Consider the following 15,662-nt stretch of genomic DNA (forward strand, 5'->3'; position numbering starts at 1 on the left):
GCCTTTGAGTGTAAACAGAGGGAAAGGAGGTGAAGCATTAGAAACAGACATCACGGTAGGCTGAAGCACCTGCTCATGTAATTCATTTGTGTCTTCTGGATCAGACCTCCCTTGCTATACAGGAGGTCCATGTTGATTACCTCTTTTATATGTATTAGCGTGTATTTGTTAATCCCAAACTGCTAATTTATACCTTCCGCCCAGTATCATATATACCACTTCAATTTCTAATGGGATGCAACTGTGAAAATCCAATTTCATGATTCTGTGGGTCAGAGAACACCCAGTTTATGATGAACATTTGGGTCTGATCATCACTAGGTGTTCCTTAAATCAGTCATTCAGTCTTCACCAAGGCCCTGTAGCAAGCCAGAGGCTGCTTTTGAGAAGATAGAATAGTCGTTGGCAGAGGATAGCATGACAAAAATTCCATGGGTCTTAGCTGTGATCCTCCTATTGGGGCTTGCTAGAGATGCCACATGGCATCTTTGGCTGACACCTAAGTCAGGGACGTGGATCTACTAGGCATAATGCCCAAGCGGTAGGGCAGCTTGCACCACAGGCTGGGCTTTTGAAGAGCTCTTTTTAGATCCAGATCGAACATTGTCAGATTTACAGGTTACCCAGAAAATGAGTCAAAGCAGTTTGCCCCAGTGGGACCTACATTGGCTCCAAAATCCAAAAGGCACACCGTACATTGCTCCTCTTTCTTCGTGACATATAGTGTTAAGCAGCAGCAACTTGCCTCTCACTTTATTTATTTTTTACGTTTTATTTATTTATTTATTTTGGTCGCGCCACGTGGCATGTGGGATCCTAGTTCCCTGACCAGGGATCGAACACACGCCCCCTGCATGGGAAGCAAGGAGTCTTAAGCACTGGACTGCCAGGGAAGTCCCTGTCTCTCACTTTGGAAGAGATGTGCAACATTCCCCAGACTTCTGGACCCCTGGAAACTTTCCTGATGTGGCAGGCAATTTGAACTTCCACGGGGTTCATCTCCAGCTCTCTGGCACACATATGTTTAAGGCACCTAAGGTGCTTGCTGTTTCCTGAGCATAGTGTCCAGTTAGCATAGTGGCTTCAATTGAGTGTGTCAAGATGGTATTCTCTGTGTTGTCAAGACTATCAACGTCCCTTTGGACCTTGCAGTTTGCTGGAGAATGGCATACTCCAGGGACAAGACAGTAAAGGTAATACTGTTATCCTTGCCATGTAAATGCAAACAGTGTAAATTCCCATATTCATGGGAATGTAAGAGAAAGCATTTACTAGTTCAATAGCCACATAACAGTTGCTGGGGTTTATACTGAGTTTCTCCAATAAAGATCTCAAATCTAGAATTGCAGCTGTGATTGGCATTGCCACATCACTAAGCTTGCTTTTCCACCCGCAAATAAGTAGGGGATATGCCTGGAATCACCACTTTTGCATCTCTCAAACCCCTAAAGGTGGCACAAATCTCTGCAGTTTCTTCAGGTTGTCGTATCACTTGATTTATAACTTTGCAGGGGTGGGGGGACAATTCCAGAGGTTTCCACTTGGCCCTTTTACCATAATCGTCCACACTACAGGGGAAGGGAAGCAACGTGAGAGTCTGCCGGCTACTGAGTACTAATCTCACAATCAATTCTGGAATGGGGGAACTAACCACAGCGTGAATCTGAGGGCCTCAGGAATGCAACCTTTCATCTCTAAAGGCCTTTAGTGCTAACTGGTCTCCACGGGTAATAATATTCGAATTAACATCTGAAGCTGCAGTGAATTTGTAGTGTCATTTTAGCTAAGCTGGAACTGCTTCCCAGAATTCTCTTCTCTGCATAGTTCTCTTTAGTGTGGGCCACGAGTGACATTTTGTGTAAGATTTGGGAAGTAGAAGTGAAACAGGAGTTGTATCCTTTTTCCACGAGGAAGGATGATGCAGGGGCACCAGAAGCAGTTGCATCTCCCTCACGATGACCCTCATCTGCTAGCTCACCTTTTTTGGCATCGAGCAGTACCTGGGTCCACAGCTCCTCCAGCTTTTGCTACTCTTGTTTCAGGTGCATGTTTAGCTCCCTGGTGGAGTGCCAGCTTCTCCTGTGGGTCATCCGCTTCATTAAAGTTGGAAGCTTAGATGCAGTGAGAGACTGATACAGGTTCTGGTCCATCCGGTGGGTACTAGCTTATTCTCACAGGTGCGAGTTCATTCTTGCCTCCCTCACCTCACATCACATTCATTCCAGCTGTCTGCCTGCCATCGTTTAGCTCCAGCACCAGAAACAAAGACGTCAGTCTTATATGATCTGCCCTCACAATTATATAGGGTCTTATCCATATGATACATCTTTTTTATTTTTTTATTTTTTAAATTTTTTTTTTAATTTATGTATTTATTTATGACGTGTTGGGTCTTCGTTTCTGTGCGAGGGCTTTCTCTAGTTGCGGCAAGCGGGGGGCACTCCTCATCGCGGTGCGCGGGCCTCTCACTATCGCGGCCTCTCTTGTTGCGGAGCACAGGCTCCAGACGCGCAGGCTCAGTAATTGTGGCTCACGGGCTTAGTTGCTCCGCGGCATGTGGGATCTTCCCAGACTAGGGCTCGAACCCGTGTCCCCTGCATTGGCAGGCAGATTCTCAACCACTGCGCCACCAGGGAAGCCCCATATGATACATCTTTACTGCCTATAATCGCTCCCAGTAATTTTGTTTCTCTGATTAAATCCTGACTGATATAGTAACTTTATTTTTTTAATGGTTTTTTTGTTGGTGGTGGTGGTGGGGTTTTTTTTGTTTCTGTTTTTGGTTTTTTTTTTGGCTGCGCCATGTGGCTTGTGGGATCTTAGTTCCCCCCACCAGGGATTGAAAATCTTCAGCAGTGAAAGCACAGAGTCGTAACCACTGGACCACCAGGGAATCCCTCAGTAACTTAAAAAATACACAACTTGCCATTTTCTGTGTCTAAAGAAACTTACAGCTCTTGTCTCTTGTCCCTTTGTGCACAAAGGTAAATAAATCAATGTTTCCAGTATCTTCCTTATTGTAACAAAGTGCTTATGACAGGTTGGGTTTTGTTTTGCCTCTTAGGAGTGCTGGATGAAAGCAGAATCAGGAGTAAGCTCCTTCGCTTGGAGAGAGAGGGGACGGTAGTATGATAGACTGAACGTAAAAATAACCCCAGTTCTCTCCTGCTTCTATCCATAATGCCCCATGAAATGTGACTTTGAAACATCGACTTTCCCACCCCTTAAATCTGAACAGGTTTGGCTAATGAAATGGGGCAGAAGCGATGGAGTGTCTCTTGAAAGCCTCAAAAGAGCTTGCCCGTTTTTCGTTGTTCTCTTGGACCCGCACTTGGGCGATGAGAACAAGCCCAGTCTCCTCTGCTGAAGATAAGAGAGACCATATGGAGCATAGCTGAGTCATATGGGCTGAGGCCATCACAGACTAGCGAGCCCCTCCCTGCCCTGCAGTTGATCCTGCACCGAGAGTGAGCACAGCTGAGATCAGTCAAGCCCAGCCCAGATCAGCAGAACCACCCAGACGACCCATACTCTAACGAGAAACAATGCATTTTAATTTATTTTTATAACTAATTAATTAATTAATTAATGGCTGCCTTGGGTCTTTGTTGCTGCATGCGGGCTTTCTCTAACTGCATTGAGTGGGGGCTACTCTTCTTTGCAGTGCGTGGGCTTCTTACTGTGATGGCTTCTCTTGTTGCAGAGCACGGGCTCTAGGCACACAGGCTTCAGTAGTTGTGGCATGTGGGCTCAGTAGTTGTGGCATGCGGGCTTCAGTAGTTGTGGCTCACAGGCTCTAGAGCGCAGGCTCAGTAGTTGCTCCACGGTATGTGGGATCTTCCCGGACCAGGGCTCGAGCCCGTGTTCCCTGCATTGGCAGGTGGATTCTTAACCACTGTACCACCAGGGAAGTCCATAGAATACATTTTTAAAAGCCATTAGATTTTGGGGTGGTTTGTTACACAGCACATTGCTAACTAATACAGGAGCATGGGAAAATGGACATTCTGAAGAATGGTGAGGAACTTTACAGGTGGATCAGAAAAGAAAAGGCACTATGGGCAAAGAGAAGATCATGTGCCAAGAACGGAGGTGTGAATTGTCCTGGCACCTTCAGGCAGTGGTGTGCTGGGAAGCATTTGACACCTATCTCTCCATGTGTAGTTCTGATGTGAATTTTGGTTGCTATTTTTTGGTTTTATTAATGAGTAACAGACTTTTTCCATGAAGGACCAAGAGGTAAATGTTTTAGTCTTTCAGGGCCACACAGTCTCTATTGCAATGACTCAACTCTGCTATATATTGTAGTGCAGAAACAGCCACAGAACAATAAGGAAAAGAATAGGTGTGGCTGGGTTCCAATAAAACTTTATTTACACAAATAGGTGGTGGGCCAGATTTGGCTTGTAGTTTGCTTATCCCTGCTCTAGATGATTAACAAAACAATAAATCGATCTGATTTATAGTGGTTGTTGATTTGCAGTGTAACTACTTGCACCATGGCTGATTTCACGCTACCAATGTAACGTCGCTGAACACTGTCTGGAAGAAATGGACAATAAGGAGCACCCTATTCTCTAGGATTTCCACCAGGCAGATACAATAGACCTACATAAGCTTAAGAGCAGAAATAATAGTAAAATCTAGTAAACGAATTAGGAAGTAATGAGTTGTGAGTATTTATTACCTTTGTTCTTAATATAATTTATTTAATAGTAAGTTTATGTAATCTAATTAAATTTTTAATTTAATTTTTAATATAATTTAATTGTGTTCAACAACCAGCTGGCAAAATTCAGCATTCTAGAGCCAGTAAGAGCCAGACCTGGCATACCACTGCATTCAGGGAATGGTGTGTAATCCAGAGTGACTGGAGCAAGATGGGGGGGTGGGGATAGAGGGGCAATGGGAGATGCAGGTGAAAGGTTTTTGGAGGGTCAGACTAGGCTGGGCCTTGTGGGCTGGTAAGGGGGGTGGTCTTTCAAACAGTGATGAGATCAGATCAGCTGGCTCTAAGAAGGATGGCTGCACACAGAGAGGAGTCTCTTTGCTGTGGGGATCCTGAGGCCGGTGGGTCAGTTAGGAAGCTGTTGGCATAACCAGCAGAGAAACTCTGATGGCTGGGACTACAGGAGATGTTGGGAAAGAGAGATGGGTTGATGCCAGTTATTCAGGCGTCTGGATCTACAGGATGCAACGACGCATAGGTGGTGTTGGGGAAAGGGTGAGGGACACATTAAGGGGACATCAAGGATTGGGGCTCGAGCATCCTCAGGAACTGGGGCGCCGGTCCCTGAAACTGAGAGCGCTGGAGAAGGAGCTGGTTTGGCAGAAGATGAGTGTTCGGTTTGAACACAGTGGGTTTGACGATCCCGGGAACACTCAGGAGGGGAGCCCTGGGCTGGAGGCAAAGTTGGGAAAGAGGACCCAGGACCTTGCCTCCTGGGGCTCCGGTGGCAGGACACTCATGGGAGTGTCCCCACTCTTGTCTCTGCCCTGGCTCCAGGCCGCCTCTGAGCCACATTCCCTCTCGGGGACTCAGTCTCCCCATTCGTAGTGGGGGATTAGGGTCTGACTCCTGCGCTCCTGTTGCCTGGCTTTTGTGAAAATCCCATGAGATCGGGGTGTGGGTTGAGAGGGGGGTGGAGGACGCTTTTCCTGTCCTGTCCTCGGCCCGCTGGAGGGCGCTGGGGGACTCCTGGGAAGGAGACGATGGCCAGCCAGATTCCTGAGGCCTGGCTGGGTCAGAAGAGCCCAGCTCAGGTTCCCCCCATCGCCTCCCCTTCTGCCCTGCATCCCCTTGTCTGGATGGCCTGGGGGGCTGTCCCCTCGCCTCAGGTTCTCTTGCCCTGCAGCCCCTCTCCACTCCTCTCGCACAGCCCCAGAAGCCGCCAGCCAACTGCGCTGGCAGATCCCTGCCTTCCTCACCTCCGACACCCAAAGTGTCTCCCTGCCCCTCCCTCCCACTCGAGCCGCTCTCAGGGGGCTTTTATAAAGAGGCTCTTTAACAAGGAGCCTGCATTCTTGTTTTGGTCCTTGCTCAGGCTCTCCCTGAGTGTGTGGGAGAGCCTGAGCACATCACCTTTTTGTACCTCAGTTTCCCCTTCTGTGAAAAGAGGATAAGAATAGCACCTACCTCATGGGGTTGTTGTTAAGAAGCACGTAAGTTAAAATGCAGAAAGCATGGAGAAAAGCGCCCAGCACGTAGCAAGTGCTCAATAAATGTTAGCTGGTGCCATGTCCCTCCTTACCGTGCCTTCTCCCTGCAGCATCTGCGGTTTATTAAAGGCCTTTCTCCTGCTTCCCTCAGTGGCTCCATCATCTACAACAGAGCTCCCTACCTGGTGCACTGCTGTGCCAGGAATGGGCTACAGATGGGCTGAGATGGTGACTCCCTCCTCTCCGGGGACAGCCCAGCACCCCCTGCTGGTCATCTCTGGCCATTCCGTTTACTCCAGTGTCCTGTGCAGAACAAGCCGGACTTCTAAGCGTGAGATTCAAGGCCTTTCCTAACCGGACACTGGCATGCTTCTCCCCACACAGGTAGCCCAGCATTCTCTACCTGGAGCACGCTTCCCTGTCCCTGTTCTCAGCTTTGAAACTGCCAGGAGATGCCTCAGGGAGCTCCAAGGGGCTCCGGTTCCTTATGTCTCAGTGCAGAAAGAATTCAGTGAGAGGCAAAGTGACAGATAAGAAGTGATTAATTAGAACAGGATGCTTGCGAGGCTTACAAGCGGGCAGGTGAGCATCCCGCTGCACTGCCCCAAGTACTTAGAGGGTTACATTTTTATAATCAAAAGAAAAGAGGGGAGGGGGAGAAGACCACCTTCTTCCTCGTTCTCCTTTGAGTCTTCCATCATTAACTCCTCCGACATGTCGGGTGGGTTTTTTTTCTTTTGACCCTATATGGCCCATCTGGGACTGTCATGGCACTATGGAAAAATTATTTCAGGTCTCAGTAGAATGAGGGTCTTTCACTTTGAAATGTCACCTTTCCCTAAATTATTGTTTTTTTATGAGTGCAGAGAGTATGCCCTAGGGGTCATTATCTTGTTGACATCACTGGGCAGGAGGTAGGCATTATTTTTCTACTATTGTTTTATTGTCTTGAGGCATGACTTGTGCCTCCATTGCTTAGTGTTGTTGCTAAGCACCTTGCTCTGCTTCGTGAGTCAAGCAAGCCCACATTGTTTCAGGATTTTCCCATTGCTTTCCTCAGTGATCATTAACTTACTGTGGTCTCCCAAAGCCCCCTAAAGTTCCCTGTCTATCTACAGTCCCCTAGTGGGATTTCTAAACTAACTATTTGATTATCCCACTCTATCCCTATCACCTTCTCCAGGGCGCCTCTCCAGACGGCTCAGGCAGACACTCCTGTCCTCCTCTGCTCCCCATGAAACCAAGCAGGACCCTGTGGGGCTCCTGGCACAGAAGGCTGTCCGTGTCCCCCATTTCTTGTTGTAGGGAACAGGCTCCCGCCTCCATGACCTTCCCTGAGTTCCAAAGGGCAGATTCAAACAGTTGCTAATCAGGGAAGGGAGGGGAGGAAGAGACAAGGAAGGAGGAGCCAAGAACAATAGTGCAGCCTTGGGGCAGGGTCCTGGTTCCGTCTCAAGGGACACACATAACAATTTATTTGAGCTCTTTACAGAACTAAAACCCCCAACAAATGCAGTCAGCATTCTTCATTCCAGAGAAGACCACCTGAGACCAGATTAAAGGAACCAGAGAAGCTCATCAAGAGATTACCTGAGGGGGCTTCCCTGGTGGCACAGTGGTTGAGAATCTGCCTGCCAATGCAGGGGACACGGGTTCGAGCCCTGGTCTGGGAAGATCCCACGTGCAGCGAAGCACCTGGGCCCGTGAGCCACAATTACTGAGCCTGCACTCCGCAACAAGAGAGGCCGCGATAGTGAGAGGCCTGCGCACCGCGATGAAGAGTGGCCCCCGCTCGCCGCAACTAGAGAAAGCCCTCGCACAGAAACGAAGACCCAACACGGCCATAAATAAACAAATACTTAAAAAAATAATGACTCCCTTCTTTTAAAAAAAAAAAAATAATAAAAGAGATTACCTGAGGGCTTCCTTGGTGGTGCTGTGGTTAAGAATCCGCCTGTCAATGCAGGGAACGTGAGCTCAAGCCCTGGTCCAAGCTCAAACCCTGGTCCGGGAAGATCCCACATGCCGCGGAGCAACTAAGCCCGTGTGCCACAACTACTGAGCCCACGTGCTGCAACTACTGAAGCCTGCGTGCCTACAGCCCGTGCTCTGCAACAAGAGAAGCCACTGCAATAAGAAGCCCTCGCACCACAATGTAGAGTAGCTCCACTCACCGCAACTAGAGAAAGCCCACACACAGCAAGGAAGACCCAACACAGCCAATAAATAAATAAATAAAATTATTTAAAAAAAAAAGAGAGAGAGCGATTACCTGAGACCAGATTAAAGGAGGGCAGGGCCTGCACACACACTAATCTTATCAGCAACCCCACCCTTCAACCGTTGCTATAAAACTCCTTACCAAATCCTCCCGGGTTGGGACACACAGTTTTCTTTTTTTTTAAAATATAAATTTTATTTATTTATTTATTTATTTTAACATCTACAGCGTGAAGGGTGTCTGTCCCGAAGGAGCCCTGACGACGCCAGAGCGGTCACTTTGGGGACATTTCCATGTGTCGGGCACTGTGCTAAGTGCCTCATCTCAACTACTGTTCACAAAGCTCGGGAGGGTTCATTTCACAGATGAGGAAAGTGAGGCTCAAAGGCTAAGACCAAGGTCATGTAACCAGTAGGTGGCAGAGCCAGGGTTGGAATTCCAAAGCACTGATGGAGGTAGTTGCTTCCATCAAGTCACTGTCACCCAGGTTGCTGCTGATACATCTGTCCCAGACCTGAGTGTGAGCTTCTCAAGGAGGAGACATGTAGAAAGGGCACAGGTGGAAGGAGGCTCTCTGCAGGGCACTGGGGTCCCAGGGGCTGGGGCCTGTTCCTCTGGGTTGTGGCTGAAGCTGGAGATGTTCAGACCAGAGTCTCAGCCACTGAAGGCTAATCTTTGATTCAGTGTCTGCTTAGGGTCTGCCCTTGCTCCTACCTCAAACAGAGAAACCCTCTCCTACGGCCTGGTAATTCCAGATGATTCCAGTTAATCCCTGAATCCAGAGTTTTCTGAGTCCAGTGTTGTGCTCTTGGCTGAAGCGGGGCAAGGTCTATAAAAGAGGCCCACCTGCCTGAGGATGAGGGAAGGCAGGAGAGGCCTATCAAGGCAAATCTTAAAGGCATGTATGAGTTTTCCAGGAGGATCCAGGGCACGGTGAAGGATGTTCCTGGCAAAGGTATGACCAGGGGCTAGGGCTGGGGGGAGCAGGGGCGGGGGACAGTAGTGGACAGACATCTTCTTGGCCTGAGGGCCACAGCATGTTTGTCTGCTTGTTTTTGGATAGATGACTTTGAGTCTAGTACAATTCTTTAAAGCTGCTTAACACCAGAAACCTAATTATGTCTTTGCAGGTCTCTAATTATTGTCTTTTGCCTTTTCCAGAGTGCCACTGTAAAAAGTGCTGTGTTTTCAAGCCCAGGGAGAGTCATACAACCTGCCAACTAAACCTTGCAATCTCCATTGCCCAACCAGGCCAACGATTGTCTCTGTGAAAGATAAAATGAAGAGGAGTTGACAGCAATGTCTTGGTTTCTTCACTTATCATTCTTTTGGGGAAGATCCTGGGCATCAGCCTAGCCTGGGGAGCGGGAACTTCTTTATTCTAGTGGCAGTGTGAGAGCACTTCGGAACTATCTGTCTGGGTTCAAACTCTAGCTGTGTGACCCTGAGCATCACTTAACCTCTCCCAGTTTCAGTTCCGTCATCCATAAAATGGTACCTATCTCATTAATTAATACATGTGAAGCCCTTCAACAGCAGCTGGCACATAGTATACCGTGTTAGCTATTGTTTTTATTGCTTGTCCAGATGTGTCAATATAGCACTGAAGAAAGTAACAGAAAAAGTCCTGATTCTCTGCTGGTCTTAACGGAGGTTTCATTTGAAAGTGTGGGGTGTATTACTGTGCTAAAGGACATCGGAGGCAGGGAGTGGTCCTCATCTGAGTCAATGTTGTCTTCTTGTGGGGAAGGAAGACCAGTGGTGAGGTCAGTGACTCAAAAGGGAGATAAAGTCCCGAGTTAGGCCCCTCCTGACCCGAAACGATCCTCCTTCCAGCCTCTGCTCTGTCCCAGGAGGGGTTGTCAGTGTTTTCCTATGAGGATAAAGGTCCTGTCTGCCTTGTTCCCTGTGTCTCTAAGTTGGGGGGAAGATGCTTCATACATGGTGCTGAAATGAATGGAAAGGAAGGATTCAGATCTTCTCAAAGAGAAGTGAGTGGGGTTGAGGCGGCCGGTCTGGTGAACCCAGTCAATCGAGGGCTTGATGAGTGTTGTGAGCCTCTGGGAAGGGCAGTGATTGAGCCCGGTGATGCCGAAAACTCAGCCTCCGTGCACCAGTGCCTGATCGAATCTTGCAGACAGAGTTTTGGGGGAAGTAGAAAAGAATAACTTTATTGCTTTGCCAGGCAAAGGGGGACACAGCAGGCTCCTGCCCTCGAAAACTGTGTCCCACCTGGGAGGATTTGGTAAGGAGTTTTATAGCAATGATTCAAGGGCGGGGTTGCTGATTAGTGTGTGTGCAGGGCCTGCACTCCTTTAATCTGGTCTCACGTAATCTCTTGATGAGCTTCTCTGGTTCCTTCTAGCCTCAGGCAGTCTTCTCTGGAAGGAAGAATGCTGACATCTTCCATTTATTGGGGGTTTTAGTTCTATAAAGCTCAAAAGATATTGTTATGTGTGTCCCTTGAGGCGAACCAGGACCCTGCCCCAAGGCTCCACTATTGTTCTGGCTGCTCCTCCCTTGTCTCTGCATCCCCTCCTTTCCCTGATTAGCAACTGTTCGAATCTGCCCTTTGGAACTCAGGGAAGGTCATGGAGGCCGGAGTCTGCATCCCCTACAAACAAGAAATGGGGGACACAGAAAGGCTTCTGTGCCAGGAGCCCCACAGGGTCCTGCTCGGTTTCACTGGGCCCCCATCCTCATGGTAACAGCCACACCTATTCTTGGGCATCTGCCTCATCCTCAAACGTGGGGAATCTGGCTTTTAATGACTGATATACAATCTGTACGTTTTAAAATATTTTATTAAAAACAAGGAAAACCAACCAAACAAAAAGCCCAACCCAAGAACTCTGGGTTCTGGGGGTCTGGGAGCAGCTTAGGTCTGCGGGAAGGGTGGAACCTGGAAGACAGACAGTGTGGGGGGGGCCTCTGACCCCTGGCAGGAAGAGCAAGAGCCGGGGAGGCTGACAGGCAGCGCAGCCTTCCCCAGGGCTCAGCCCCTTTCTGTGGCATGGGCTCATCCACTTGGGGAAGACAGGTGGGGGTCCTCAATCCCCATAAAAAGGCAGGGTGGGCGGTTCTGCACGGGTCTCAGACCTCTTGGCAAAGCCACCAACCAGTTAGGACGGAGGATAGGGTGGCCCGGGGCTCGATCGGGCCTACCAGCACCCTCCCCGAAGGCGGGGTTCAGCTCCCCCTCGGGAGGTGGGCTCAGACAGGGAGATGCGCCCCCAAGTACCGCTGTAGCTCCTCTCGGGAGAAAGGGCCCCATGGGGTGGAACCTGGAGGCAGCCCTAGGCAAGATCCTGGTGGGCGGGGCAGGGTCCAGACTCCCATCCGGAGCTCAGTGGCCCCGGGGCAGCGCCCGGATGGGCCGAGGAGGGGGATTGTCCAGGACCGGTTCGGGCCGGGGACGCACGCCACCTCGGCGCTTCTGCTTGCGCAGCAGGTAGCTCGAGTACTGCACCTCGGGCATGGCCAGCTTGAGGCAGGCCTCGGTGGCTGGGCCTGCGCGGCCGCTGGGCAGGTCGTAGCCCATGATGTCCACCTTGCGGCTGGGCTGCCAGGGCTGCAGCTGCTTGGTGCGGATCTGCGCCGCAGGCCGCAGCACAGGTTCGTCACCAAAGCAGCGCCGCAGCAGGCGCTCTCGGGCCTCGCGCAACTCGCGCGCCTCGCGCTCCACGCAGGCGCGGCCGGCGAGCGCCACGCGGCGCCAGAAGGTGGCGTTGAAGTGGTCGTAGAGGCCGGCGTCGAGCGCGTTCCAGGCGCGCGCGGCCCGCGCGAGAGCCGCGGGGATGGCGGCGAGGCGCGAGCTGGCGGCGCGCGCGTTGAGCCTGGCGTAGAGCACGTCGTCCAGGTCCCAGGCCAGCAGGCGCCGCAGCAGCACGAGCGACTCGTCGAAGTACTCGGCGATCATGACGAGCGAGAAGACCTCCTCCACCTGGCGGATGAGGCCCGCCAGGTAGGCGGCGTCGTCGCGCGGGCTGCGCTCGTTGTCGCCGCCCAGGTCGTAGGCCAGCGTGTTGTGCGCGAACATGGCGAAGTGCTCGCCCACGCGGTAGTAGGCCTCGGGCGCGCTCAGGAAGGCCTCGAGCGACGCGTTGGGCACGCGCCGGAAGGCGGGGCAGTACTGGTTGTAGTAGCTGAAGAGCGACTCGAACATGGCGGCCGGCTCGCGCAGGATGGTGACGTAGACGGTGCCCAGGGGCATGAGGCGCTGCAGCTCCGCGCGGTCGAAGCGCAGGTGGCTGGCCAGCACGTGCGGCGGCCGCGTAGCCGGGTGCACGAAGTGCGCCGAGAAGTTGCGCGGGTAGCAGAACTGGTGCTCGCAGCTCGGGTGCGGCAGGGCCACGGTCAGGTTGTGGCGCTCGGCGAAGCGGAACAGGATGTTCTGCACTGTCGTGCCCGCAGTCTTGTGCGTCTTCAGAAAGGCTACGGTCATGTGCTTGGGGCGCGGCGGAGAGTCCTGCAGAGGCGGGCAGCTCAGAGGGAACAGCTTGGGGTACCTGCAGGGTCCAAGGGGTTGTGCAGGGAGGAGTGTGTGAGAAGGGTGCGGCTTGACCCTGCCTCTCCCCAAGGATGGTGGGGATGGGCCAGGATGGTGGGCTTTACCCACAGAACAGTAGAGGCGTATGGTAGGCAGCCTCTAAGATGACCCCCAGTGATCCCTGCTGACCTCCTGGCATTCACGCTCTTGTGTATTTCCCTTCTCTTGAATATGAGTGGGACTTATTGATGCCTCTTAGGGAGTAGAACAGGGCAGAAATAGTGGGATGTCACTTGTGAGATTACATTATAAAAAGATTATGTTTTCTGTTTTGGTATCTTTCTCTCACTCTCCCTAGGGCAGCTCATGCAGGGGACGAGGAGGTACCATGTGGGAACAGTCCCCAAGGAACCAGGCCCTCAGTCCATCAGCCTGCTTGAAGAGCTGAAGGCTCCCCCACCAACCGCTTGAATGGGCTTATAAGTGGAGCCCTTCCAATCAAGGCTTCAGATGAGACTGCATCCCCAGCAGCCAACTTGATTGCAACTCCGTGAAAGACCTTGACCCAGAGGTATGCAGCTAGGGCACACCTGGGTTCCTGACCCACAGGAGTGAGATAATAAATGTTTGATGTTTTCAGCTGCTAAGTTTTGAGGTAACTTCGTTACACATAAAAGATAATACAAGGACAAAGGCCCTTGGAGATCCTTGAGGAATTCCACTTCACAGATGTACAAACTGAGGAGCAGAAGGAGAAAAATCATTTCTATAAGTCTGGCGACTCAGATTAAGTCACCAAATCCTCTTGCTCTGTCTTCTTTCCACTGGCTCCTCACATTGTAGCTGAGTGGCATGGGCTTTGAAGCAACCTGTTGTTATGTGATTCTGTTAAGTTCTCTGGAACCTCATTCATTTATTCAAGTAGTATTTTTGTTTGAGCATCTACTATGTGCCAGGCACTGTTTTAGGCTCAAGAAATATGATAGTATAAAAAACATAATAATCCTAGCCTTCGTGAAGCTTTCATTTCTGTTTCCTCATTCCTGAAACAAGGGCCTTCGGGATTACAGGTGACCTGTGAATTCCCTTCAGACTTTGAGTCACTCTCCTGTTTCTTTTCTACCATCCTAAGCATCATGTAACAAGGACAACTCTATAAGCAGCTTTGAGAATACCACTGAGACTTCCTATCTTTGGCTGGTTTGGGTTCAGGATAACGTCTACATGGATGCTCCTGAAGACCAGCAAATCATCTGGCAAGAGGGACGGGGCCCATTCACACTGTTCTCATGGGCAGACCATGTAGTGAATGGGGAAATTGAGGCCCTAAGGGGGTGCAAGGATTCACTGGGTTCACACAGTGAGCCAGGAGCAGGGTCAGGGTTCCTACTAGTCATCACATGGTATCCTGTATCAGGGTGACTGGCTGGGTCACACATACATCATTCCCATTTTATAGATGAGCAAATGGGCTCAAGAGAAGTGAGGAGACTTGGCCAGCACAACAGTAGTGAGAAGTTGTTTGCAGTTCTCTGGGAGTGTGTGGCTGAAGCACATTGTCTCCATCTTGTCAGCTCCATCATAGGGCCACAGTCCTACCCCCTCCCCTTTCTGCGGAACTGAGCTTTAGCCTGCGCACAAGGGGTGCGTCCAAGCCCAATAAGTTCCCTGTCAGCCTTTATGCTTGCCTTCATCCCATGTGAAAACTGCAAGAGTGCCTTTTGCTGATGCAGATGGTTAATGGCCATGAGACCCACCCCCCGGGGGCGGGGAGGAACCCCCTCCTTCCCATCCACGCGATGTACTTCTCCCTGATAGATTCTATTTTTAGCTCTGGCCCCTTTAAATCCCCCTGTACCCCTTTCGGTGCCGCGGCGAATGCATCGACCGTCCAATCGTTCCTTCCTGCCTGTATGTAAGTTACCCACAACAAACTTCATAGTTGCAGTTTATGGAGTCGCCCACTTCATTTTTTGGTCTTAAAGTTCCTTCTCACTTCGGAGAATATTATTCAACATCTCTGCCTTCCGACAGGGCGGCACTCAGGAGGAGATGCCGAGGGAAGACTCGAGCTGGAATGGAATCCCAGATTACTCACTCAACCCTTTCAGTGAAGTCCCTGCCCAGGGAGGTTGTGTGGATCTAAAGAGAAGGTATGCAAAGCGCTTTCAGAACAGAGGGAAGGAGCAGAGCCCATCAGAAGATGGACTCTTCTGGCAGCTTTCAGGAACGAGAAGGAGAGCTCCCGTCCACTAACGCTAACCAGGCAGCTGACTTCTAGAGGAACCCAACTCCCGGGCCCCGCCCCCTCACCGAGGCCCCGCCCCCTTACCAGCTGAGCTGCGCCCCCTGGTGGATGAGGAGGCTTAAGGTGCTGCATCCTAGCACCAGCAGCAGGATTTTCCTGCGGCTCATCTTGGTGGCCTGCTGCAGGCGCTGGAGGATGGGTGGCATGATGGGGTACCCACCCCTGGACCAGCCAGGGCCTCACTATCCAGGACTCCCTTCGCCGGCACTCATGGGGGCTCCTGGGGCTCTGGTAGCAGGGCCAGTGTTCCTGTGAGGCCTGGCAGGAGAAGGAGGCAAACAGGTTTGTTTGTAGCAGGCAGAGGAGATGGGCTCCGAGCCCCAACAGGACTGCTGCAAAGGAGAGCTGCAAAGGGTGGGGTGAGCAGAGAGGCCAGGGAAGATCAGATTCCTACCTCCTGTTACCATGACCCTATCTCCACACTGCTCCAGATAACTTAGTCTTGGGTGGAATTACACGCTCTGGGGTCTGGCCAGCCCTTCAGG

The 15,662-nt window shown here is 51.0% G+C and overlaps 1 protein-coding gene across 1 annotated transcript; it reads right to left on the reverse strand.

Moving 5' to 3' along the window:
- Nucleotides 1-11,726: 11,726 nt before the first annotated feature.
- On the reverse strand, nt 11,727-15,390 carry GAL3ST3 (galactose-3-O-sulfotransferase 3). Its single transcript, XM_068556561.1, has 2 exons — nt 15,202-15,390; nt 11,727-12,888 (listed from the first exon to the last, which is right to left on the reverse strand). The coding sequence occupies exons 1-2, from the start codon at nt 15,321-15,323 to the stop codon at nt 11,727-11,729; spliced, it is 1,284 nt and encodes a 427-aa protein (XP_068412662.1). The 5' UTR covers nt 15,324-15,390.
- Between the last annotated feature and the right edge of the window lie 272 nt (nt 15,391-15,662).

Source organism: Eschrichtius robustus, chromosome 11, assembly GCF_028021215.1.
Source record: "Eschrichtius robustus isolate mEscRob2 chromosome 11, mEscRob2.pri, whole genome shotgun sequence".
Classification (NCBI taxonomy): domain Eukaryota; kingdom Metazoa; phylum Chordata; class Mammalia; order Artiodactyla; family Eschrichtiidae; genus Eschrichtius; species Eschrichtius robustus.